General features: G+C 40.6%; 1 protein-coding gene across 2 annotated transcripts in view; it reads left to right on the forward strand.

Annotated features, from left to right (window-relative positions):
- Nucleotides 1–15,435: 15,435 nt before the first annotated feature.
- LOC114615370 (C-type lectin domain family 4 member A-like) overlaps nt 15,436–27,159 on the forward strand; it is a 65,356-nt gene continuing 53,632 nt past the window's right edge. For both annotated transcript variants that reach the window (XM_028761103.1, XM_028761104.1), the window contains exons 1-3: nt 15,436–15,524; nt 16,795–16,911; nt 19,762–19,863. In XM_028761103.1, coding sequence (XP_028616936.1) covers nt 15,443–15,524; nt 16,795–16,911; nt 19,762–19,863 — 301 coding nt within the window. In that variant the 5' untranslated portion in view covers nt 15,436–15,442. The remainder of the gene's footprint in view (nt 15,525–16,794; nt 16,912–19,761; nt 19,864–27,159) is intronic.

Here is a 27,159-nt window from a genome sequence, read left to right on the forward strand (position 1 = left end):
AATGAATGGAAATCTTCAGTGGATGGGGTTGGGGAGGTGGGAGGGCATCTCCAGGATGAGACAGAGACCCGGGATAAGGGAGGAGCTCAAGATCAATGGGGGTGACCTTATCTGTGACTCACTGTACTGGAGACATGGAAGTTGAATAAGACACCTCTTGTAGCTAGACAGGAACCCCAGTGGAGCTATAGAGACACAAACCCACCCACAAAACTTTCAACCCCAAATTTATACTGTCTACAAGAAATACAGGGACAGGGGATGGAATAGAGACAGAGAATGGCCGATCAATAACCAACCCATCCCATGGGCAAGCACCAATCCATAACACTATTAAGGATACTCTTTTATGCTTGCAGACAGGAGCATGTTGTCCTCTGAGGGGCTCCACCCAGCAGCTGACTCAGACAGATACAGATACCCACAGCTAAGCATGGTGAGGAAACTGTCCTTATGTGACCACTTCTTGTGGTGACTCAGAATCCCAAATAGTTGAGGAGAGTTTTTTCATAAAGGCCCAGTTAGCACAAAACTCCAGCATAGAGGAACGGAATGTGGGCAAAAGTGTGATACACATTTGATTGCTTCTGGGAGAGGAAAAGTTGGTTTGACTGGCATGACTTGTATGTAGTTGAATGATGTTTTAGTTTGAATTTTATTGTTGTATAGAGAAACCATACAATGGCGACTCTTACAAAGAAAAACATTTAATTGGGCCTGGTTTACAGTGTCAGAGGTTTAGTCCATTATTGTATGGTGGGAAACACGGCAGAGCACAAGCAGACATGGAGCTGGAGAAAGAGCTGAGAGTTCTTCATCTTGATCTGGTCAGCAGAAAGAGATCATGTGCCACAGTGGGCATAGCTTGATCATAGAAGACCTCAACGCCTACCCCCACAATGATACATTTTCTCCAATAAGACCACATCTATTCTAACAAGGCAGCAATTCTCCTAATAGAATTATTCCCGCTGGACCAAGCAATCAAACACATGAGTGATTCCTATTCAAACCACCCCATTCCACTCCCTGGCCTACACAGGCTTGTAGACATAACATATTGCAAAAATTGACTAAGTCCAACTTCAAAAGTCCCCATAGTCTTCAACAGTTTCAAACTTGTTTAAAAATCCAAAGTTCAAATTCTCTTTTGAAGCTTGTACAATTTCTTAATTGTAATCCTCCGTAAAGTTAAAATAGAAAAGCATATCATATTCTTTGAACATACAATGGCACAGGTTATACATTAGAAGAGAGAGCCTAATGAAGAAATACTGAGCCAAAGCAAGACTGAAAACCAGCTGGGCAAACTCCAGACTCTGCATCTCCATCAGCTTCGTTGACTGCAACACCGTTCACTCTCTTGGACTGGCTCCTCTCCCTGGTAGAAGCTTTCCTCAGAAGGAATCTTTTGGCTTTGGCATCTCTAACCTCTTGGGGTTTCCAAGGCACTCCAGATGTCATCTTCACAGCTTCAGCTAATGGGCCTCCATGCAGGGACACCCCTGACACATGCCTGGTCTCAGCTACCTTCCTTAGTATTGGAGGGAGATTCAATAACCTCATTCTTCTATCCTAGATTCTAAAACCAGAAGCACAAGCTCATAGCCTTCAAGTCCTGCTGCTTGCTGGGGCTGGACACCATGAACACCATGGACACCATGGATACCATGGGAATGGGAACATGGCCACCTTATTCAATTACATCTTCACCAGCTTTCTCTTTTCAATGATTTGTTTTACTATTTACACTTGCCTGTCCTGAAACTTGCTTTGTAGACCAGGCTAGCCTTGAACTCAGAGATTATCCTGCCTCTGCCTCTGGAGTGCTGGGATAAATGTGTGCACCACCGCTCCCAGCTCTGAGCTTTCCTTAAACCCATTTTACAAGTTGGAAGTTTAGCTGTGTGAGATCTTGCCCCGAGGTCACCATGCTCTGTATTCCGTTTAATATCTTTAATCTATTTTTCTTCTTGAACACAGGATTAGCTGCATTTTACTTCTGGGTGCTTCTTTTCTCCTTGTGTTTTTACCTTGCTTAGCTTGCTGCTTTTTATCAAAACCATCTTCATAAGAGTGAGCAACAGCAGAAGAACATGTAAAAAGCCATCTGGTTCTCATGCTTGGATCTGTAGATCTCAAAGACACTCAGCTGAATTTTCCTATGCGAACTCCTCTCATTAGGATAACATATCCCATTGCTTACCCGTGTCTTGTCCTTTTTCTCACGAGGAAACCTTGTTCTCACCATTTGTGTTAGTAGCCTGAAATCAACAGAGGCTGTCAGTTTCAAAGGCACGTAGCAATGAGCCATCTCCTTGGCCACAGAATGTTTCATATTATTGTCATCTAGAAAACCTTTGCAACCAAACTTACAATTGTTTTATATCAGTTAAATATGTTGTTTATATTTCTGGCATTGAGAATATATATTAACTATTATTGGCCAGTTCATAGTAATTTGTATCAATTTAGATAAAATCATCTGATGATGTTCTATAAAATATATTCAGCAATTTGAAGAAAAAACCAACAAAATGACTTGTTTCTCAACTGAAAGTTCATCACAGATTTTGTGAACATAAATACACACTGTAAAGAGTCACAAGAGATCATTTACCCTACAACACCTGTCACTTTCTCACACACAGCTGTCTTCTTCCCTTTGACACACCTTTTCCCTGTCCAACATTGCCTATGAACACCACTCCCTTCCAGAACTATCCCCAAACACTCAATGGTTCCAATCATCTTAGCTCCATGGAGTAGGGCCTCCATTGCCACATCCCTGAAACACAAAGTACAGTTCGGTATGCCCCTGTTGAAGAAGTGTGCTCAAGAGGTGTCTGGAGCAGAGTTTCTCAATCTGTATTTCAAATACATTTCTTTTCTAAACTAAGAGTTATCTCACAAGCTCAACAGCTTCTCCTATGGACACCAAAACCTTTTAAAAATTAAATAATGCTTTTTGCATATTTTCTCCAATGATCCAATTTCCTAATTTGCCTGTTACCTCTCTCGTTTTCCTGTCTACCCTCATCCCTGAGCGAAACTCATATCAGAACCTTTTTTGCTACAAGACATTTTAATTGAAATAAACTTGAAATAACTTGAAATAAATTTATTTGTATTCATTTAACTTGAAATAAATTTATTTGTATTGTCTGTGTGTATGTGATATGTGTGTATGGTCCTAAATCCTTTATTTTTGAATTTTAAAATCAAGTCCAATTCTGAGACAAAAAAAAAAAAAGAGTGAACAACAATAGTAACCACACAATAACGTCTATACCTTTCCTTTGCCAATGCTATTAATCTAAAACACTACTTTAGCCCCAAGCAAACTTTTTGGACAAGGGAATAAAAAGCAGCCACATTCTTCACCAAAACATCACAAGAACAATCTCTAGGCCACACATTAGCATTCTTCTCTTCTGAAGCCTCTTGAGCTAGGCTTTCATAGTTCAAATTAGTCTCAGGACCAATGGGTTTCATATTCCTAAGAGGATGGCCCATTAAGTCCTACTTAAAGCATTCCACTGCTTTCTTAGTCAAAAGTTCCAAAATCCACATTCCTCTAAACAAAAGCGTGGTCAGGCCTGTCACAGCAGTACCCCAGTCCCTGGTACCAACTTCTGTCTTAGTTAGACTCTCATTGCTGTGGAAAGATACTGTGACCATGGCATCTCTTATGAATGAAAACTTTTAATTTGGTCTGGCTTACAGGTTTAGAGGTTTAGTCTGTTATTACCATGGTGAGAAACATGACAGAGCTCAGGCTGACATCGTGCTAGAGAAGGAACTGATCCTGATCCAAAGGTTGCAAAAGGAGACTGTATCCAACACTGGCCATAGCATGAGCATAGTCAGCCTCAATACCTGCTCTCATAGTGACACACTTCTACCAAGGCCACAACTATTGATAGTGTTATTGCCTATGGGCCAAGCATTCAAACTCTTGAATCTATTGGAATCATTCCTATTCAAATCACCACAGATGACAAGCCAGGGCAAGCCCCACTTTTAAGATTAGTTGACAACACAATTTGGACTTGATTGAGAAAGAAAAAAAAAGATGAAATCTCAAAATTGGGTGGTCAAGGATGGGAAGGTTAAAATTCTTGTTTTGAGAGTTGGGGGGCATGAATATGTTCAAAATACATTATATGGGATTCTTGAATTAATAAAATATTATTAAAAATTATCTTAAAAGAGATCTTGCTAGGTAGGGCAGTACACTGCATAATCCTAGCTTTTAGAGGCCAAGACAGGAGGACACTGAGCTAATAGTCTAGCCTGGGCTACCTAATGAGAACTTGTTTGAAGAAAGCCAAAGGAAAGAAAAGGAAAGCCACAGCTAGGTATCACATCTCCATAATTCCATCCCTCAGGAAGCTTAGGCAGGAGGATTATGAGTTCAAGGCTGGCTTGGGTTGCATAGCCAGACTGTCTTAATATAAAACAAACCAAACATAATAGAACAAAATAAAACTATCATAGACCATCCTTTGCCTTCTCATGTGAACAAGTGTGGGGCCAGGCACTCATGTTGAGCCTTGCTGTGCCTCTAGAAGTGCAAGGCTGCCAGGGGGTTTTATCACACGAGACTCTGGGAATCTGCAGGCTCAGAGCTCAGTCACAGAGCCCAGGCTTCTCAAACTGTGAGATGTCTCTGTATATGACTAGTCTGAGGACTGGCTGGCAAGACTGGAACAGAGATATTAAGCTGTTAGTATGTGTATGGTGGACTGGCCATCCTTAAACAGTAAATGTCAGTGTAGGAGGAGACAGCAATCCTTGAGTTAGTGAAGCATGATTTTGAGACTTCAGGCATTCTGATAGTTACCAAAGTTTTGGGATTTCCACTTATCACAAAACCTCTACAAGCTAGTATCCTTATAGGGCAGGGGCCAAAGAGGCATGGGAGGAACCTGGACAGTATACTGAAGCCTGATCCTTGTGGGCATTCCGGCTGTAATCTATAACCTACTTCATCTGGGACTCAAGTCTTCTAGACAGTCATTAGTGAAGTTAAGGCCCTGAGTATCCACTGCTGTAGTAACAGTTCTGGAATTTTTATTTCTTTTAAAAAACACAGAAATATAAGAATATGTTTTCATTTTAGTCCCAGGTGTGAGGATATGGGGATATGAAGCTACTTTAGACTGTTGGCAGCAGCTGGCTATGATTTATTTGCTTCATGCTGTAGCAGAGGCATGGTTTTGCCAGCTGCAGATCGTTTCTGTGATTGTGTGACATTTGGAATTCTGGGACCTTTTCAGAGTATGTAGACATTCTAGGGCCTGGAGAGGTGAGGTTGGAGGTTGCTGATCACTCAGGGGGGTTGATTGTAGTTTGTTAGTAGTCATGTTAAATGAAACAAAAGGAAAGAAATTAATTCATGGATCTCTCTTCCTTCTATCCTTCTTTCTTATATAGTGATAGGGGTCAAATTAGGGTGATAAATGATGGGAAAAAGAAGAACCCACAAAGAAGCAAAGATCTGCTATATAGTGCTTCTCTGCTGGTGAGACAGGAGAGGTGAGACAATCCTCAACATTTGGAAGAGGTGAAGAGGGCACTCAAGCATAATGCTGGCTTTGTACTGGGTTGGGATTCAAAGACACCAAAGGTTGAAAGGAGTTTCATTTGTCTTTTACTATTTTGTGGGTTCTTCTTTTTTCCACCCTTTATCCCCCCACATTTCTCCCAAGGTTTCACCTCCTTTTCACTAGATAGAAAAGAAAGAAGGATAGAAGGGAGGGAGGGGAGAGAGAGAGAGAGAGAGAGAGAGAGAGAGAGAGAGAGAGAGAGAATCTAATTTCTTCTTGTTTCTTCTTTGAGCACTGGAGAGGAATTTGAATCTAGAAAACATGGCTGCTTTGAAAACAATCACAGCCAAACACCTTCTAGGTCTATGTGACTTGACTGGAATGCAGATACACTCTGGATTACAGCATGGAACACAGACATGCCTTTAGTATACACCTTTGATCCTAAACAATAGAAGGAAGTAACCATATTTGAAAGTGATGTCTAATTCAGGGGCAAAGGGATGTATCAGAGAAAGATTTAACAGAATGCATCAGAGATAGGATACATTCAACTCTCATTAGAACAAGAGAGGAAACAAACTACTTAAGATCAATTCAGGGATTAATTCCCCTTGCTCTATTTCACAGTTGAACATTTGCTGCTTCTTTTCTCTACCATTCTAACCATTGCAACTATGGACCAGTCTCTAGTATATCTGTCACCAATCCCTTCCAGTCTTGGGGTATAATTCTATTTTGAGTAGCCCAGTTATTTAGAGAGAGAGAGAGAAAGAGAAAGAAAGAGAGAAAGAGAGACAATTTCCCACCAAGAGTTTCTTACTAAAACAATTTTAGAGAGACAGGTTGCAGAGAGAATAAGATAGACACAGGTGAAGAGAGAATAAGTCAGAGAATGTGACAAAACCATTAATGATTTCCAGAATTATTTTGAGGTCAGTTATAGCACCTCGATCAGAATCCAAGAGAAGCTAGTTTGACTTAATCAGCTTGGAGAAGAGTTTAGGACAGAACAGCTGAGTTTAACCAGTCAGTGAGAGTTCAGAAAGACCTAGAAAGACTGGGGAATGGCTTTCATCTTATCCTTGCATCTGAGTAAATAAAACAACATTCATTGAGAGCACAACTATTAACGAACCACAACCAACCTTCCTGAAGGACCTACAATCATTAACCCCCACCTATGGAGGCCCTAGTATTTATATATCCTCTGAAAAGTTCCCAGAATCCCAAATGTCACACAATTGCAGAAACTATCTGCAGCTGACAAGATCACGCTCCTGCCAGGGAAGAGGTAAATAACAGTCAGCTGCTGCAAAACTGCTTGATACTACCACACCTGTGATTAAAATGAAAACATCAAGAATTGGCTTTCAGCCTCTCAATGGTTGTCAACCCTACTTCCTCCCATCTTGGGACCATTAACTGGGTTATTTTTGCTTATTTCTTCTGGTCCCTGGGCCTTAAATAGGCTGACTAACTTTGTGAAACAACAGATAAATAATTTGGTAGCAAAACATATTCAGATATATTATCATAAGTTAGCTATGGAGGACCACGAGACTCAAGATGAGGTTGTTACTCTATCCAGGGTGTTCCCAAAACCCATCTCCACACAACCTAAAAGAGGGGACTTCCGCCCCTAGGCCAAACAGAGAGGGGCCACCCAGAACCCTCTCTGACTGGCGATCTGAATTCTTGCTTAGGCTGCGAGACTAAGCACTGCAAGGGAATATAAATAAAAGTTAAAAATATCTCTGTGGGTTCCCTGAGGGACAAGCTGACTGCATAGGGGTTGATGTCAAAAGTATCCCCTCTCCTGGAAAAGGACATTGGGATGGGTATGGCCCTCATGCCTCACTGGACAATGACAGGGGGACTAGAGCCATTACAAGGTCCCCTTCAATTACTAGAGATCAGGCCTCTATCCCTGCCTTTGCAAGATTAGAATCACCACAGCCCTTCTATACTTAGAGAAGAAAGGAGAGATGTCAGGGGCAGCCATGCTTATACACTGAAGGTCTAAAATCAGCCATAGGCCTAAAATCAGCCATAGGCCTGTCATACATGTATACTAACACCAAGTCTTGGGTCTCTGTGCAAAAACATTGAAACAGGTGGCTATAAGCTATTGTAAACAGGCAGCTTTTGTGGAAATTTACAAGCCTGAGTAGTCATAGACCTTGTAAATAGGTAGCCTTGGCAGATAATACCAACTTAGATAAGGACAAGTGAATCATAGGCAGAGTCATAGTGACCTGTCCCCTGAACCTTCACCCAACCGATTCCCAGTTCTGAAAGATATCTGTATTCTCCCTGAACACCCATGCTCCAGTGTCATTCCCTTCCCCACGTCGTGCCTTTTTGTATTTATTTATTTATTTTTTCTTCTTCTTTTTTTTATTTAATTTTTTTTGAACATGAAATGCTTTTTTATAGCATGTTTTACAAGGGGAGGGGGCAAGAGGGGTCAGGTGGTGGAAAAGTACAGAATCTTCTTGGCCTGTGCCTTGAAACATGTCATGGTCTATATGGTACACTGCCTTGAATTATGATTTATCTGCTATTCTTCAGAAGATATGGTACACTGCTTGAGTTATGGTCTCCCTGCTATTCTACAGAAGATATGGTACACTGCTTTGAGTCTATCTGCAGTTGCCAAGCAGGATCTTGCAGTTGCCAAGCTTCAGGGGACATTGTGCAGGTGGGGAAAGGTAGGGGGGTGAGGGTAAGGGTGAGGGTCCTGGCTTCTGGCATCTCCCCCTTCTCTGTTTAGTTAGAGAAGGCGTCTTATGATCAATCCCAACTATGTGAGTTTTGAATTTGGATGTCTAATTATGGGGGGGTCTTAGACAAGTTCACAACCCCAAAACATTGATGTGAGACGAGTCACATCGATGGTCGGAGGCTTTAGGCTGTTGACAATGGTCAACGTCAAGGGACCCCGAGGTGGGTGAAAGGAGGGTGAGAGCCCTGTCTTAGGCCATGTAGGCTGCACCCACTCCCAGCACCACGCACTCCTTTTCGGCTGCATTGGGTGGGCCCCTGGGAAGTGGACCTACAATAATCCCATCATTGGGCTAACTCACAGCCATCCTAGTCCCTTGTAAATGTTGAAGTTACCAGCCATTTGTCAGTTTGGGGTGTAATATTGTCATAAAGGAAGGCTCCCCAATGTTAGCGGCCGTATCAAGGGCGGCCTTGGTTTAGGAAAAAGCCAATTTTTGTTGGGGTGATCAAGAGGCCAAGCTCTCTAGCAAGAGAAATGAGGGCAAAGCCAGGCATACCAGGAACCCTTCTGGAGGGCGTGGAAGTCTAGGGGTCGACCGTAGGGGGAGGCAGGGGAGCTGGCAGCTGTGTCAGTCTCCTGCGGAGTCAATTCTGGATCCTCTTCAATTTTCAGCTGATGGTAATGAACTTCAACCGTCTTCTTGATGGCAGAATCAACCTGGTTCCGAGGACGACAGTCGCGGGTGACGATCTCTGTCTCACTCAGTCTTGATGTCGTGCGCACGTCCTCTCAATGAGGGTCCGTCCGGAGGGGTCCGTGCCTTGAGCCACACGTCTGGGTGCCACTTGACCTGACCAGTGGGTCCTAGTTATTCGTGGGGGCGAGGAGGACCGAAACCTGCTATTCTTCAGAAGATATGGTACACTGCTTGAGATATGGTCTCCCTGCTATTCTTCAGAAGATATGGTACACTGCTTTGAGTCTATCTGCAGTTGCCAAGCAGGATCTTGCAGTTGCCAAGCTTCAGGGGACATTGTGCAGGTGGAGAAAGGTAGGGGGTGAGGGTAAGGGCGGGGGTCCTGGCTTCTGGCACATCTGGATTAGAACTTCTAACAGCAGGCATCACGGGTGATTCATTTTTACCTGGAAAGAAAAAAGAAGGGGATTCTCAGGGAGATTTCTCTTCCCTGGATGTAAATTGTTATTCATCGTATTTATTGTTGGGCCTGGCTTTGTGGGGGTATCTATTTTTTTCATTAATCTTTTTGGTAGCCGGTTAGCTGTGCCTTCTGTGGTATTGGACAGGCATATCAGTCCTCGGCTCCATAAGGGAACTGGGTCTGGGCCATTCCCTTTATGGGTAAGAGGGTCCTTCCCCATATCTGTGGCAAAGTTTTGTTGGTCTTGGTGGTGCCAGAGGTCACCAACATGGTCAGCAAGAGATTTGCCATGAGCTTTCAGCTTTAGAGAGATAAAAGTGAACAAGGCATGATGGAGAGTATTTCAGGGGGACTCCTTCTGAGAGGATACCGTTCCCCCTCTTTTGTTTTTAAAGCCAATTTTTCAGAGTTCTTGTAAAATCAGGGCAGAAGCGCCAACAGTCGCTCCTTCCACACTCAGAGAGTCATGAAGACCTTATTTAAGGATATATAAATCTATATTAATAATCTTTTGTCAAAGGACTTTTATAGCACCACTGACAATTAATCAGACTATATAATATATCGATTAGAAATAGCTTTTTCTACTTTTTGTGAGATTACCTCTCTTTTGTCAATTAACTGTTGAGGAAATTAGAGTCCTTTTTGTATTTATAACCCCTGTGTGAATAAGTAAAAATTATGATTTGAAAAAAAATAAATTAAAAAAAACATATTCTTACAGTATTTCTGAGTTTTAAGAAGAAAACAAAATTTCAAAATTGTTACTACATTTCCCCCTTTCCGTTTTAATCCATTAATTATGCTGTGTGTATTGAGAAATTACAAACAGAGATATTTTCAAGGAAATAAGAACTTTGTGGATCAGTGGCCAAGATGGTCAGGAGACTTCTCCTGCTCAGTTTTAGTATTTATCAGTTTTGTTGGTATCCAGAGCTTTTCTTTTCTTTCTTTCTTTCTTTTTTTTTTGGTTTTTTTTTTGAGACAGGGTTTCTTTGTATAACCTGGGCTGTCCTGGAACTCACTCTGTAGACCAGGCTGGCCTCGAACTCAGAAATCTGCGTGCCTCTGCCTCCCAAGTGCTGGGATTAAAGGCGTGTGCCACCACCACCCGGCCAGAACTTTTCATTTGCTACAGAAATTTAAACTAATACATATTCCTAATGCAAAACTTTCACTGGCTTCCATTGTGGTGTTAACACTTCCTTAAAGTATACAGAATGATTTGATTCCAGATTTTTTTTCCATAATGCAATATTTCTGGCTGCTGTTGTTCCATTCCAATTTGGCTCATTTACTTCTTGCTACAGGGCCTCAAGCTAGGCCCCCAAGTCCTTTTCCTGATGGTAAGAAATTACTTTGAATGTCTCTTTTGGACTTTCATTAATTGGTCCAATGACAACCCTTGCCACATTGCCTGCACACCCCTGAAAGCCTATGACTTCTCTCTTCTTTATATTGAGAAGAACCACTGCCCTTAGAGATGGTTTGTTTTTATATTTTGTTAGAAATGAGCACATTTCCCCATTATTAAGGCACTAGGCATTTTGAGATCTGAGATTTCAGTGGTTTTGTCACAGTCTCTCCATAAATTACCATATTTCCTGCATTTGAAGCACAGAGCATTTTGATATTAGAGACTCTAGCTATATAGCTTGACCTACATTAGCATGGTACATGTTAGAACCAATATCAGTCATATCCCTTATCCATTTGACCATGGCTGCTGCTCATGCCTTTAATGGTCTAATAAAGTTTTTACACTTGATATTCACATTTTCAAGTGCCAAGTTCTCTATCAACACCTGCGTTGTGTCAGGGTCTTGTAGGAGGAGCTAAGGTGGGAGGAATAGGAGAGGAAGAGGAGGAGTTGGGAGAAGAAGAGAAAAAAGGAAGAGGAGGAGCTAGAGAGGGCAGAGATGTAGGAGGGTGGAGAACCACACAGGTATGGAGAGCACTCATGAGGAACAACTTATAAACTTATAATTAGGTTAGCTAATTGAGATACAACTCTCTTTTTATGGGCATCTTGTTATTAATCATTATCAAACATATAAAGCCTTTGATTAATCCATAAAAATTAGAGTCTCATTCTCTTACTGGGCCCTCATGGATGGTGGAATGGTCTGGTCAATGCTCTCTCTGCCTTTCGGAGACAGTGTGGAAGATTGGCAGAGCCATCTCTCATGCTGGCATCTAGTGTGTGGGCCGATTCTAGCTGCAGTGCGCACGTGGCCTCAGGCCGAGAAATATGGCAGCTGGGCTAGGCAGAGCCGCTGTAGCTTAGATAGTTGGATTAACAAGTGGCCAATTTCAAATAATTACCACAATAGGGTCTGATACAGCTTTGTTTCTACCTGAGACTAATCTTTGTATAAAAACAAAAAACAAAAAACAAAACAGGGATGACTTCTCCAGAGCGTTGTACAACTTTGTCCCAAGCTCTTAAAGCTGCTAAGTGACATTGTTCTATAGTAGTGTCATCAAACTGAACCTGTTTTTGTATATTAGAATACTGCCCTACACCTAGCTACTAATCTTTTGCTATATTCATTCTCTTTGCTCCATTTCACTGTTCAATATTTTCTGCTTCTTCCCTCTACCATGCTAATCATTACAACTGGGGACCAGCCTCTAGTATATCTGTCACCAATCTCTTTCAGTCTTGGGGTATAATTCTATTTTGAGTAGCTCAGTTATTTAGAATTTGCTTCATATAAGTTGAGTGTATCTCATATGACATAATGGCTTCTTTGAAATGGGTAAGATGTATCATTTCTATAGAATACCCTCCTATCCTGTTATAACCTAGCTCCATACCATTACCAGGCATTTGTTGCATGACTTTTGGGAAAGCTGAGGTGGTCTCATAATCCCAGGCTTCCCCTCCTCACACTCTGGCAGCACAGTTGAATAGAGATTAACCCTTTCTCTCAAAATGGCTGGTTTCATCAGATTGTCCTCCTGCTTTTTGAGCTTTTCTCTGACCCAACCATTCTCTGACACAGTCTCTTTCCTCTTTCTTCCTGTAGGAAATTCCCATTCTCTTGCTCAGTCACTGGGTTTGACCCTTTTTGTTTTTCCTTCTCAGTGCTTCTTGCTCCCCTGTGCTTTCACCTCCACTCACAGTTTTTCCAGTCACATAGCCAACTCTATAATCCTTTCAGAAACATGGGAGTAGGCTGACCCCTTTTGTTCCCCTCCCCCTTTTTTTGTATTTTTGTGCCCCTCCATTTCCAGCCACAATTTTAACAACTCCTCAGGCAGTCTTTCAAACATTTTAAAAACCAAAGTATATGAAGATATTAAAAACATAAAATCCTTCTGGGAGCAATGCTGGGGATATCCCAGCAGCAGCAGCTGCAATAAACTTTTTGTTGGCTTCTTAAAACAAAGTACCAATATCTCTCCCCTGCCATTTCCATTATGCCATTTGAAGTCAAATTTCCCATTTTTATCTTTAATTTTTGAGCCCGAGGTTGAGGTGCCACTTATTTTTAATTGTCTTTTATTTTTAATTATCTGTTTTTGCTACTTTGTGGGTTATTCTTTTTCCTATACTTTATCTCTGCTCCTTCTTGTTTCACCCACTGTAATTAGATAGGAGAAAAAGGATAGATGAGAGAGAGAGAGAGAGAGAGAGAGAGAGAGAGAGAGAGAGAGAAAGGGAGAGAGAAAGAGAGAGAGAAATGGAGAGAGGAAGGGAGAGAGAAAGGGAGGGAGAGAGAGAGAGGCAAACACATACACACAGACACACAGAGAGAGAGAGAGAGAGAGAGAGAGAGAGAGAGAGAGAGAGACAGAGAGAGAGACAGAGACAGAGAAAGACAGAGAGAGAGACAGAGACACAGAGAGAGAGACAGAGACACAGAGAGAGAGAGACAGAGAGAGAGACAGAGATCCTTGAATCAAATTTCTTTCTGTTTTCTTTGTTGAGCATGACAATTTACAAAACCACACCCTCAACCCTCAAAGAATCATGAAACCTGCCTATCAGGGCTCTAGAATTTACATGCCCTCTGAAAAGTTCCCAGAATTCCAAGCATGACACAATAGCAGATACTATCTGAAACTGGCAAAATTATATTACCACTAGAGTAGAAGTTTAATCACAGCTGCTGTGGAGAGTCTGAAGCAATCCCATCTTGGATTAAAATAAAATATATTCTTATATTTTGTTTTTTTTTTAAGTAACCAAAATTCCCAAATTCTCACTACAAGTTTCCTTGTAGAGTGTAGACCAGGCATGGGCAAATAGTGTACATGGTGGAAAGCTCACTGTCTATCAAGGTAAGGAGAGTATTCTTGCCTGGTTGTGGATGACCTGGCATTGGTTGTTAGCAGTCAAGTAGGATGAGGAGAGTGTCTATGCAGAGGAAGTGTTGGTGTGTGTTTTAGAGACGGGCAAGGTAAGGATGCTGTCTGCTTATCTCTGTATGGCCACTCAATACATTTCAGGGTGATAGGACTTCTGCTCATCAAGGTGACCTTGGTGGAGAGCTAAAGTCCTAGAGAGGCTGAATGGAATCTCTTCAGAGATCAGCACCAGGAGTCAGAGCACAAGCAAGTTAAAGGAGGTTTTCCACAGCCAGGACGCCAAAACTTGAGCAAGGTGTCTGGTCCTGTGTAAGAAATTCCAGCATAAGGAAGGGAGGAAGGAAGGAAGGAAGGAAGGAAGGAAGGAAGGAAGGAAGGAAGGCTTCACCTGAGGCTTGGAGCTCATCTAGAAGGGACAGGCCTCTTAGTGAAGGGTGGGTGCTGTTGTGGGCAGGAGATGGGTAACATCTAAGAGATTACCACTTGGGAGTTTGAGATAGAGATAATGATCATATATATTAGCTTTTACTCATAGATGTGGTTAGAAATGCTGAAATTTGGGAAATAAAATGAAACCTGTGGGATTATATTAAAATGAGGGTAATAGTGTGAACCTATGGTTTTCAGTATGTTTGGATAGAAAAACAAGAGAAAACCAGTAAACAACTAAGTGTGTGTTTCTGTGCATTTTTCTCATGCATGCACGTGCTGTTTGCTCATTATGTGTAGGAACATTGGAATAACTGGAAGAGATTCAAAGAAGGGAACTATTTGGAAAAACTAAAGGTTGAGCATGTGGCTATGAGCTGGAAGATGTTTGTGGGACTCAAATCATCTCATCCTCTCCAACTAATGTAAGTGTCCCCTCTTGTACTCTGATCCATTTAATTCTCCCAACGATTCTCAACAGAGCACTGATCACTTAGAGCTTGTGCTGAGGAGTGCAGGGATTAAGGGAAGAGAGGCACAAGGGAGGACAGTGTCCTCCCACAGCTACTAACCAGAGCTGTTTCAGGAGCTCTTGATGTGGCCAGTAGTAAAGTGAGTGGGAAGTCCCCACGCAGCTAGTCATGAACCTGTGGCCGGAGACAGAGTGCTCAGAGAAGCAGCTTCAGAAGAAACAGGATGTTAGCTTTGCCTTCCCTACACTGTAGGCAGCTGAGTTAAAAGTAGGAGCCCACACAATGGAGAGGGCCCATAGTCCTCTAGAGTGTGGTATCACAATTTGCCTGTTCAGTCAAAATCAATTTGTGCCTTAAGTGTTTGCTCATGTGTCTGGTTTGCCTGAAACCACATCGGCATATAGAAGTGCACAAATGTATGTTTGCTGCGAGTGTCTCAGGACAGAGTTCTCTAATAGCATGGTTCCTCTTTTCCCTTCTTCCTATTTCTTTCCTTCCCCTTTTGAGTTCCCACTTTTTAGTACTTACATATCTTCCTGAATGGGTTTGAAGACTACAATTCTTTGTTTCTTGTATTAAGAGTTTGCATCTCCCCTGTGTGACCTGAGTGATTCCGTGCTGTGGTTTCTTGTTCTCATGTGGTTTATCCTAGTGAGTCATGGCTCTTCTTTCATTCATGTGTGACATAACAACTTATCACTATGATTGGTTCTCACAAACTACAGAGCATTAGAGAGGGAATGAGGTGCGCTTTCTGTGGGAGGCAGGTCTTTTCTTGATATGGCTTCAGAAATCACTTATGCAGAACTGAGGATCACAAATGAATCCAACTCTTCGGGCCCCTTCTCAAGATGTCCTGCAGGTAAAAAAAACAAGCCAAACCAAAACACCCTTTCTGTATTTAATGTATACAGGAGGATGGTCATTCGAAAAGTTGGGTGGTATTTGTGACCGATTCTTTGAGTGTTCCCATCTGGTATTTTACTGAATTCTCATATACTTAAACTGTTTTTAGATTGACTTGAAGAGCTGTAGAGTTGTATAGTGTGAAGGAAAAGCATTCTCAGCATGGCTTTTGCTTTTGCCATTTGAAGAAACTAAACCTTGAATCTTGCTACATTTCCTGCTCTATATAAATGATCATAAATACATTTTTTTCTGAAAATGAAATAATATTATTTAATAGTAATTTCTTCCCTCTGTGCTTGACAGTATTTTGTGACTTCATGAAGACTGTTTCTGTGTTGAGATTTTATCTTGAAGGAACTTTTTTCCATTTATCCTATAGATCAGAGCAGAGCCTCTCACTTGATAGGCAGGTGCTGTGCCAGTAAATTGTACCTTAGTCCAGGAAGTTTCTAGCCATGTGATGGTGGCTAGCAGATTGACCTTATGCTAATGTGGTGGACCATAATTAGAAATATTTATCTGTTATTATATATGTATCTTTAATGTTTTGGCAGCCTGTAAGTTATTTAACTATACAGTGCTGAATCCACAGTAAAGAACACCAAGAAAGCACAGGAAAATATATTAACAATACTGATGTAAAGAAAAGTCATAGGCCAGGTGGCAGTATTTATGTTGTATCGTCATGTGGGAAAACATTATATGTACATACTTTCAAGATTTACTGCAAGGGCCAGGTTTGGTCTAATTCTAGCACTGGGGAAGCAGAGACAGGGGGATCAGGCAGAGACAGGATCACTGAGGATTTGAGCCCAGTCTGGTCTACATAATGAGTTGCAGACCATCCAGGACTACTACACAGTGAGATCCTAGCTCATTCCACTTCCCTTCACAAAAAACCCCAAACAAACAAACAAACAAACAAACAAACAAAAAATCCTCCATGAATGGATATGAACCATATACATATACATATACATATATATATATATATATATATATATATATATATATATATACACAAAGTATTTTTCAGATCTCAAAATATTAGTGCCAGTTATTCTAACAGTGTAAGTTTGTGCTTTTATTTTTTTGTTACTTAAAATGTTTATTCTATTAGTAAATTATGTGTCCTAGAAAAAAAAAGGGTGAAGATGAGAGTGGAAAAGAAGAAACAAGGATGGAACATACTTTTCATGAAATGAATGTGCTTCTCCTTCCAGCTCCCAGAGAGAAACGTATCTGTCATCTAAGTAAGCCTGTTTCCCCCTCGCTGCCTTTTACATGCCTGCTGGTACTTCTCCTGCTGCTGGCAATCACATTCTTAGTTGCTTTTATCAGTAAGTATTCCAGATGAATCAGTAGGGTATGACTGCCTTAGATGAAGAAAGGTTCCACTGTAGCAGTTGGCATTTAGTGGAAATATGAAGTAACATTCTTTGGGGAAAATAATTAGAAGGATTCCACTGTGACTTTACCTTTGTCATTGAATTTAACTATTGTCTTGGGGAAAAATGGAATCTATTCTCAGTAGGGAAACTGAATCACATGTATGAGTGTCTGTGTGGGACTGTGGAGTGAACTCTGTGGACTGTTGTCTTTATTAGACTGAGAGGTCAAATCTACGTTTTCTCATTGGCATCAAGATATCAAGCTTTATGTGTATAGGGCTTCTTCATCTAGTGTGAGCTTGTGGACAAGAAGGAGTTAGGAAGAAATTATCGAAGAGGAGTTCTTCAGCTAATTCCTAGCTACTTCTGTCCTGGCCAGTATTATGAGAAATCTAAAAGCAACCTGAGCAAATGGATGGATTTCTCTTCATCAAACATTTGAGCATTTATGAAAAACTTAAAAATACACAAAAAGCAGTATATTTAGGATGTTCTACTCATTCATTTGCTCACTCAGAATTAATTAATAGTATTAATATAGTAATAGCATCCATTAATGTATATCATACGATGTGTTAGACAGACCAAGTCCAGGAAGAACACAGACTGTGTTCTCAAGAAATTTAGAGGAAGTCAATGAATCACTGCCAGCCAGGTACAATGGCACACTCTTGTTATCCCAGCTACTCCGAGTGTTAGATAGGACAGCAAGTATGGAGCTAGCATGGGTTATGTAAAAGAATCATAGAAAAAAGTGAAGTAATGTCTACAACGTTGTCTGAGAAGTGTTGCGCTGAGATAGTTTTCCTAGAAGAGATGACACCTAGAACTGTGAGTACCAAGAATGTCACAGAGGGGTGAATGGCTGAAGCACACAGTGCTAAGTGAGGAAACAGTGACATTTCCCTAGGTAGACACAAGCAGGATGCAGAGCACATGTTGTCCACCCTTAGATAAAAAAGTTCTTTCTCCTAAAGAGTGTTTTTAAATCAAGTATTGTTTTTCCTTAATATATCAGTATAAATGTAGTGAATTAATGCACGTACTTATTTGTCTTATGCTTCCATGGTTTGGCAATTTCGACTGATCTTCACTGAGCAGCTCCTTTGGCCCTAGCTGAACTTAGTCATGTATGTGTGATCAGTTACCAGTCCCAGCAACTCAGCCTCTGAGGAAGAAGAGGCCAGCTGGAATGGCTAACAGTGTGGCTCAACTTTATTTGAGTCCTTAGGAGGGCTTGGGTTTGTTTACATGGTAGGTTGGAGATTTCTAAGATTGAGGGTGACCATGAGTCAGGTGCTCAAAAAATTGAACCAGAGAGCTGATTAGAGCTGATTTTGCACATTCTCTTGGTCAGCTCACACATGAGACTTCACTTTTTTTTTTTTAAATTTGAACTGGAAATGTTGCAAAACCACATTGCAATGGTGTGTGAATACAGAAGTTAAAAACTGTGGTAATTTTTTGCAAACCACCAGTGCCATGGAGAACCATTGTAGTGTTTCAAATAAAGAATTCGTGTAGCCATATTTATGTTATAGATTGTGTTTTTTCTGGGAATCTGAAAATAGAGTTATTAGGACAAAGAAATAAGCAAGAGGGCTAATCTGTAACCTGATAATGAGATAAGTGTCTGGAGAACATGAGAGGAGGCAGCTTTGAGATGTAAAGAGAATAGGACCCAGGGAATAAATGCCTGATGAGGATGGAGATCCAGGGAATAAGGGCTCCAAGAACATGTGACTTCAACATTCACATAGTGAAAAGTCACCAACTATGGAGTTGATCAAAGAGATAGAGAATATATGATAAGTTATATGTTTAAGTTGGTAGATGTTGACTTTAGTTTTAGACATATTGAGTTGAGTTTTAGGCATATTTGTGTTTAGTGAGCAAAAAATACCATGTAAATAGGCAACAGACAAGACCATAGCAATATATGGCATCACTCAAGAAGAATTTTGTATTAGGAGAGAGCATAATGACAGGATTGTAGAAAGTGTTAAATTCTGAAGGGGTCAATGGAGGGAGAGGAGATTATAGAAGGCAAGAAGTGATGGCCAAAAGGTGAGGCAAAACCTGACAGAGCAATGGTTCAAAGGCTGAGGAGAAAGAGAACTGAAGTCCAATACCAAGAAGGGCAATGAGGGCCCTGGGATATTACTGAATACCCATTTCAGAACTGGTGTTGGTGAAACAGAGGAAGAAAAAGTGATGGAATAAGGAGACAAAGACAAGAAAGTGAAGAAATTCAGATGTAGAGGGAGAGGTCATTCAGTTTGATTCTGAGTGAGAGACAGTGTGGTACATGAAGGAGCAACTCAGTCGAAAAGATGCGAGTTTGAGGAAGAAAGCGTGCCCTGTAAATACTTGTTAGTTTTTTTCTTACTTCCCATTCTAAAATAACCTATAACTACTCAGAATTAGTAAACCCCCTTTCCTCCCAACAAGAAGGTAGTTCACATTCTTAACTATGAATGTCTGTCTCTGCTTCATCTCCTTGAAGAATTAGCATTTTCATCTTATATTCAGCATTGAAGGGTATGGCTCACTCCCTTTCGAGCCATGATAATGGACCCTTCCTGCATTTTAAGTCACTCATGTATGTTTCTTGAGTTCTGAATGTATCTGTGGTTTCAAATGAGAAGACCGAGGAGTCCATTGACTACAGGGTGATGGGAATCATAGGATCTGCCTACTTAGAAATGTGGATGTTGTAGATGTTTGTATCAGTAAATAAAAAAAATTAGAAAGACTTCTATCATGAAAATGAGTGGTTTTGGTTCTGTTTTCTTCCAGTTTATTTTCAGAAGTACTTTCAGCTTCTTGAAGTAAAAAAAGATATAAAAGATATAACTCACAAGGAATTAAACTGTATAAAATATGTTTCAGTCATGGAAGGTAAGAATTAATGTACCTAAGTGTTTGGTTGCTGCTGTAGAGTGTAATAGTTTCACATAAATCTATTTTCTCTCTGTCTCTCTTTTTTACTTATTCTCTCATAAATTACATCTCAATCACCATTTCCCCTTTAACCACTCCTCCCAGTCACTGCCTCCCACCTCCCCTCTCCCCAGATCCACACCTCCTCTGTTTCCCTCCAAAAAGGGGAGGCCTTCCAGGGATATCAATAGAACCTGGCATAATGGGTTACAGTAAGACTAGGTACCAGACCACATATCAAGGCTGAACAAAGTAATCCAGGAGGAGGAAAATGGTCCCAAGAGCAGGCAAAGTGTCAGAGACAAACTATCTCTACTGTAATGAGTTCCACAAGAAAACCAAGATAGACAAACATAACATACATGCAGAGGACCTAGTGCAGGTCTGTGTGGGTTCTGTGATTGTCAATTCGGTCTCTGTGAGCCTGTATGAACCTTGCTTAGTTTATTCTATGGGTCATGTTCTCCTGGTGTTCTTGACCCCTCTGGATCCTACAATCCTTCTTCCCCCTTTCCTTCCACATTCCCCAAGCTCTGTCTAATGTTTGGCTGTGTGTCTTTGCATCTGTTTTTATCAGTTGCTGGATGAAGGCTTTCTGATAACAGTTGGGCTAGGCAAGTATCTATGAGTTTAGCAGAAAATCATTGGGAATGATGTCACTGACATTTTTTCTTTTTTTTTTCCTTTTTTATTGGATATTTTATTTACATTTCAGATGTTATCCCCTTATCCCATTTTTTCCCCCATGCCCAGGAAGCCCCATCCCATCCCCCCTCCTCCTGCTTCTATGAGGATGTGGTCCCACCTACCTCCCCACTCCCACCTCCTCACTCTCGAATTCCCCCACACTCGGTGTCCAGCCTTCATGGGACCAAGGATCTCCTCTCCCACCTATGCCCAACAAGGTCATCCTCCCCTACATATACAGCTGGAACCATGGGTCCCTCCCTATGTGCTCCCAGGATAGTGGTTTAGACACTGGGAGCTCTGGTTGGTTGGTATTGTTGCTCTCCTCATGGGGACACAAACCCTTTCAGCTTCTTCAGTCTTCTCTCTCATTCCTCCATTGGGAACCCCTTGATCAGTTCAATGGTTAGCTGTGAGCATCTGCCTCTGAGTATGTCAGGCTCTGGAAGACCTCTAAAGAAACAGCTATAGCAGGCTCCTGTCAGCATGCACTTCCTGACATCCACATCAGCGTCTACCTTTGGTGACTGCACATGGAGTGGATACCCAGGTGGAATGGTCTCCAGGTGGTCCCTCCTTCAGTTTCTGTCCTACACTTTGTCTCCATATTTGCTCCCTTGAGTATTTTGTTGCTCCTTCTAAGAAGGACCAAAGCATCCCCACTTGGTCTTCCTTCTTCATGAGCTTCATGTCGTCTGTGAGTTGAAGCTTGGTTATTTCAAGCTTCTGGGCTAATATCCAATTATCAGTGAATGCATACCATGTGTTCTTTTGTGATTGGGTTATCTCACTCTGGGTGATATTTTCTAGTTCCATCCATTTACCTAAGAATTTCATGAATCCATTGATTTTAATAGCTGAGTAATACTCCATTGTGTAAATATACCACATTTTTTGTATCCATTCCTCTGCTGAAGGACATCTGGGTTCTTTCAGCTTCTAGCTATTATAAATAAGGCTGCTATGATCATAGTGGAGCATATGTCCTTGTTATATGTTGGAGCATCTTTTGGGTATATGCCCAGGAGTGGTATAGCTGGGTCCTCAGGTAATGCTATGTCTAATTTTCTGAGGAACTGCCAGACTGATTTCCAGAGTGGTTGTACCATCTTGAAATCCCACCAACAATGGAGGAGTGTTCCTCTTTCTCCACATCCTTGCCAGCATCTACTATCACCTGAGTTTTTGATCTTAGCCATTCATTGACTTTTTTTTTTCCAGTTGTGTTTTCTTCTATCCTATGTGTCTGGGCTATTCTGTCTTTAGTTCCTGGCCATCAAGGCAGTGTTGGACATGGGCTCCCTCTTGTGGTTTGGGTCTCAAGTTGGACCAGCCATTGATTGGCTACTCCCATAAGTTCTATGCCTCCTCAGCACATCTTGCAGGCAGGACAAATTGTAGGTCAAAGGTTTTGTGGCTGGGTTGGAGTCTCAGTCCCACCTCTGGGACCTTTGCATGGTTACAGAAGGTAGCCAGTTCAGTAATCACTCATTACTAGAAGTCTTCGATAGGGTCATCCTTGTATATTATAGGGAGTTTCCATTTCACTAAGTTTCCACATTGCTGTCCCAAATCTCACAGTTCCAGTCATTTCTTCCTGTATTCACTCTTGAAACTACCCACCCCCAACTTGATCCTCTCTCCACCTGGCACCTAGTTCACCCACAAGATATATTTCCCCTTCCCAAGGAGATTCATGTCCCCCTCACCCTTGATATTTAGTCTTTCTTGGTTTGTGTATTGTAGTAAGGTTATTTTTTAATTAACAGCTAATACCCACTTATAAGTGAGTTACTATGTTTGTCTTTCTGGATCTGAGTCACCTTACACAGAATGATTTTTTTTCCTAGTTCCATCCATTTGCCTGCAAATTTCATGATGTCATTTAAAAAATAGCCTAAAAAATAGTACCATGTTTTAAAAATTCCATTCTTTACTGAGGGACACCTAGTTTTTTTCCAGTTTCTAGCTATTATGAGTAAAGTTGTTCTGGACGTAGTTCAACAAGTGTCCTTCTGGTGGGATGGAACCTTTTGGATATATGCCCGAGACTGGTTCATCTGGGTCTTGAGATACATTGATTTCCCATTTCCTGAGGAACAGCCATATTGATTTCAATAGTAGTTGTACACGTTTGCACTCCCACCAGCAGTGAAGTGTTCTCCTTGCTCTGTATCCTCAGCAGCATGAGCTGTCACTTGAGTGTTTGATCTTAGGGACTCTAATGTGTGTAAGATGGATAAGATGGATTCTTTATGTACTTTTAACTTGCATTTTCCTGATGGCTAAGGATAATAAACACTTCTCTAAGGGGTTCTCAACTATTTGATATTCCTCTATTGAGAATTCTGTTTAGATCTGGATTTTTTGGTTTGTTGATGTCCAGTTTCTCGAGTTCTTTATATTTTTCAGATATATTAGCTCTTTGTTGCATGTGGAGTTGGTGAAAATCCTTTCCTATTCTGTAGGCTACCATTTTGTCTTATTGACAGTGTTCTTTATCTTAAAGAAGAAACTTTTAAGTTTCATGAAGTCCTGTTTATTAATTGTTGATCTAAGTGCCTGTATCATTAGTGTTCTATTTAGGAAGTTGTCTCCTGAGCCAATGTGTTCAAGGCTATTCCCTACTTCTTCTTCTGTAAGGTTCACTATGCCTGGTTTAATGTTAAGGTCTTTAATTCACTTGAACTTGAGTTTTGTCTCGGGTTATAGATATGGATCTATTTTCATTCTTCTACATGCAGACATCCAGTTAGACCAGCACCATTTGTTAAAGATGCTTTCTTTTTGCTGTTGTATATTTCTGGCTTCTTTGTCAAAAATCAAGTGTCCATAAGTATGTGTATTTACTGCTGCATCTTCCATTTAATTCCTTTGGTCAATTTGTCTGCTTTTATGCCAATACTATGAGGATTTTATGACTATAGCTCTGTCATATACTTTGAAATCAGAGATGGCGATACCTATAGAAATTCTACCCCTCCCCAGGGACATACATATAACGTTTATTTGCGCAAGGGGTTTGGCTTACACCTTGGCGGTGGCAAAGAACTCTCAGACTTCCAGCTTGTCCTTCTTGAACAGGGTGGCTGCAGTGCCCATGAAGACACAGGCCATAGCTGCAGTCCTATAGCTGTGAGTGCGAGCTCCCAGTGTCAGGCCTCCTGAACAGCCTCTGATGAAGCAGTCCAGGGGAGCTTAAGGGCAGTACTCCAGAAATCCTTATATTGTTCAGAATTCTTTGCGCTATCCTGGATTTTATGTTTTTCATATGATGTTGAGAATTATTCTTTCAAGGTATATAAAGAATTGAACTGGATTATTGATGGGGATTGCATTGAATCTGTAGATAGCTTTTGGTAAAATGGCCATTTTTACTATGTTAATCCTACAGATCCTGGTTTTCATGAAATTGTTTTGAGTTTCTCTATTTAACTTGATGTTGGCTATATGCTTCTTGCAAATTGCCTTTATTATGTTTAGGTATGTCTTTTATATCCCTAATCCCTCTAGGACTTTTATTATGAAATGCTGTTGGATTTTGTCAAAGGTCTTTTCTTCATCTAATGAGATGATCTCTTTCTTTCTCTTTCAGTTTGTTTGTTTGGTGGATTACATTTATTGACTTTTACATATGGAACCATCCCTGCATCCCTGGGATGAAGCCTACTTGATCACGGTGGATGATCTTCTTGATGTATTCTTGGATTCAGTTTGCAAGCATTTTATTGAATAATTTTATATGTGTGTTCATGAGGGAAATTGGTCTGTAATTCTTGTTGTTTGTTAAATCTTTGATTTGGGTGTCAGGGTGATTGTGGCCTCATAAAATGCATTTGGCAATGTTCTTTCTGTTTCTATTTTGTGATCTAATTTGAGGAATATTGGTGTTAACTCTCTTTAGAAAGTCTGGTGGAATTCTGTGCTAAGACCTTGGGCTTTTTTCTGCTAGGAGAATTTTAATGACTGCTTTTACTTCCTTATAGGCTATAGGTCTATTGAAATTGTTTATCTGCTCTTGATTTAACTTTAGTAAGTGGTATCTATTGAGAAAATGATCACTTTTTTTTTTTTAGATTTTCCAATTTTGTGGAATAAAGTTTTGTAAAGTATGATCTAATGATTCTTTGGATATCCTCAGTGTCTGATATTATGTCTTCCTTTTTATTTCTAATTTTGTTAATTTGGATATTTTCTCTCCATCTTTTATTTAGTTTGGATAGGATTTATCTATCTTGTTAAATGTCTCAAAGAACCAGCTCTTCGTTTCATTGATTCTTGGTATTGTTGTCTTTGTTTATGTTTTGTTGATTTCAGTTCTCAGTTTATTTAATGCCATCTCCTTTTCTTGGGTGTATTTGTTTCTTTTTGTTCTAGGGGGCAGGGATGATGGAGGATTGTGTTTGTGGGAACTGAGGGAGTGAGAGATTCCACAGGCAGGTTCCCTACCTATTCTTCAGGCTAGCGAGTCTGAAGTTGAGTAGGGGATGTCTGCCTATGTTGTCTGATAGTTCTTGTAGATTCCTGGGTTGCTTGTACTAAGAAGTGGAGTTCACATGTACATTTATATTAGACCAGAAAATCTGACATGTACATCTCCTTTAGTTTACACAAGTCTTGTTTGTACAAATCATTCTAGTGGCCCTATATTTCTCTAGGCTTTGATTATTTCTGAGCCATCTCTGAACACATATATATTTATGCATATATGAATATATATACATATGTATATATGTATATATACATAATCTTGAAGAAAATGATGAAATCCTATGTCATGAATAAAAATTATTTAAAGCTTTAATAGACTCCTTGAAAACATTTTTAAATTAATAGAAGATTTTACATGAGGATATAAAGACATTGTTTTAACCCCACATCTACACACACTGTCCCCTGTATGAGCATCTTATAAAGGCATCCATGGTTGTTACAATTAGTGAGTGAATACTGACTTCAACACTGATTGACAATCATGATGACTAGACTTTCATCTGGGATACTACATTGAACTTAGCTGCCACATCTCTTTAGTCTTCTCTTGGTTGGGATATGTTTTCAGAAGATCCATGTTTTTACATGATTCTGATAAGTAGGGTGACTGATCTAGTATGTTATAGGATATTCCTGTATTAAAATTTGAGTAATCATTTTTGAGGAGGATGGCAGGTATGAAATGCTAGTCTTATCACATTGTACACAGGGTCTAAACTATAAAAATTATACAGACTGTTGATATTGCCTGATGGTCTACTTAAAGCAGGCCATTTAAAGTGTACCTTTTTTCATCATCTTAATTTTTGATTTCTTTTTGTAAAATGTATTCATCTCTCATACAATACTTGCCAACTATAACATGCCGTCTCTCCACTCCTCTTAGTCCCAGCACTTCTCCTATTTACCAGATCCATTACTCTCCCATTTCCCTTCAGGAAAAGTAGGCTTCCTCTGCTCATGGGACCTCTTTTCTCCCAATGGGTTGTCTCAACCAGCCTTGATATGAGGGTTTATGTCCATTTTCATTGCATCTTGCTATGCAGTGTTCATTTGATAAAAGCATATCATTTAAAGGCTAACCACTGGTACTGGATAACCAATTAGGTTGATCATCCATAGAGAAGATTATTTCTCTGTCTTTTGGTGGTTATTAATTGCCTATAGCTTTTATAACAGTAAAAATAGATCATGAATTCCTGAAGTATTATATTTAATATTTATCTCTAGAATATTTGTAATAATTTTGTGAAGTATTTTCATCATCACTAATTTAAAAGTCTCCTGTTAGAATATTGCTGCCACGATTGTTGACCTGTATCATTTAAATACAATATTATATATATAAAATGAAAATTTCTGGTTCTTGGTATGATGAATTCTTTTCTTTGGATATCTATATTGTTGTGTGTTATCTCCTGAGAGTCTTGGTGTTCTTTTTTTTTTTTTTTTTTTTATTGGATGATTTATTTACATTTCCTATGATGTCCCCTTACCCCATCCACCACCACCCCCTCGGAACCCCCAATCCCCTCGCCCCTCCTCCTTCTTCTCTGTGGATGTAACCTCTATCTACCCCCCCCACTCCCACCTCCCCACCCTCAAAATTCCCACCCCCTGGGGCATCCAGCCTTCATGAGGTCAAGGTTCTCTTCTTCCACCTATGCCCAGCAGGGCCCTCCACTTTTACATATTCAGCTGAAGCCCTGGATCCCCCCCCTAAGTGCTCCCAGGCTGGTGGTTTAGACCCTGGGAGCTGTGGTTGGTTGGTATTGTTGCTCTCCTCATGGTGCCTTAAATCCTTTCAGCTCCTTCAGTCTTCACTCTAACTCCTCTATTGAGAACCCCATGATCAGTTCAATGGCTAGTTGTGAGCATCTGCCTCTGAGTATGTCTGACTCTTGAAGGCCTCTGAGGAGATATCCATATCAGGCTCTTATCAGCATGCACTTCCTGTCTTCCACATCAGCATCTACCTTTGGTGATTGCACATGGGATAGATACTCAGGTGGAGTGGTCTTCAGATGGCCCCTCCTTCAGTTTCTGTCCCTCACTTTGTCTCCATATTTGCTC

The sequence above is a fragment of the Grammomys surdaster genome, unplaced genomic scaffold, assembly GCF_004785775.1.
Source record: "Grammomys surdaster isolate TR1022 unplaced genomic scaffold, NIH_TR_1.0 126660, whole genome shotgun sequence".
NCBI classification, from domain to species: Eukaryota; Metazoa; Chordata; class Mammalia; order Rodentia; family Muridae; genus Grammomys; species Grammomys surdaster.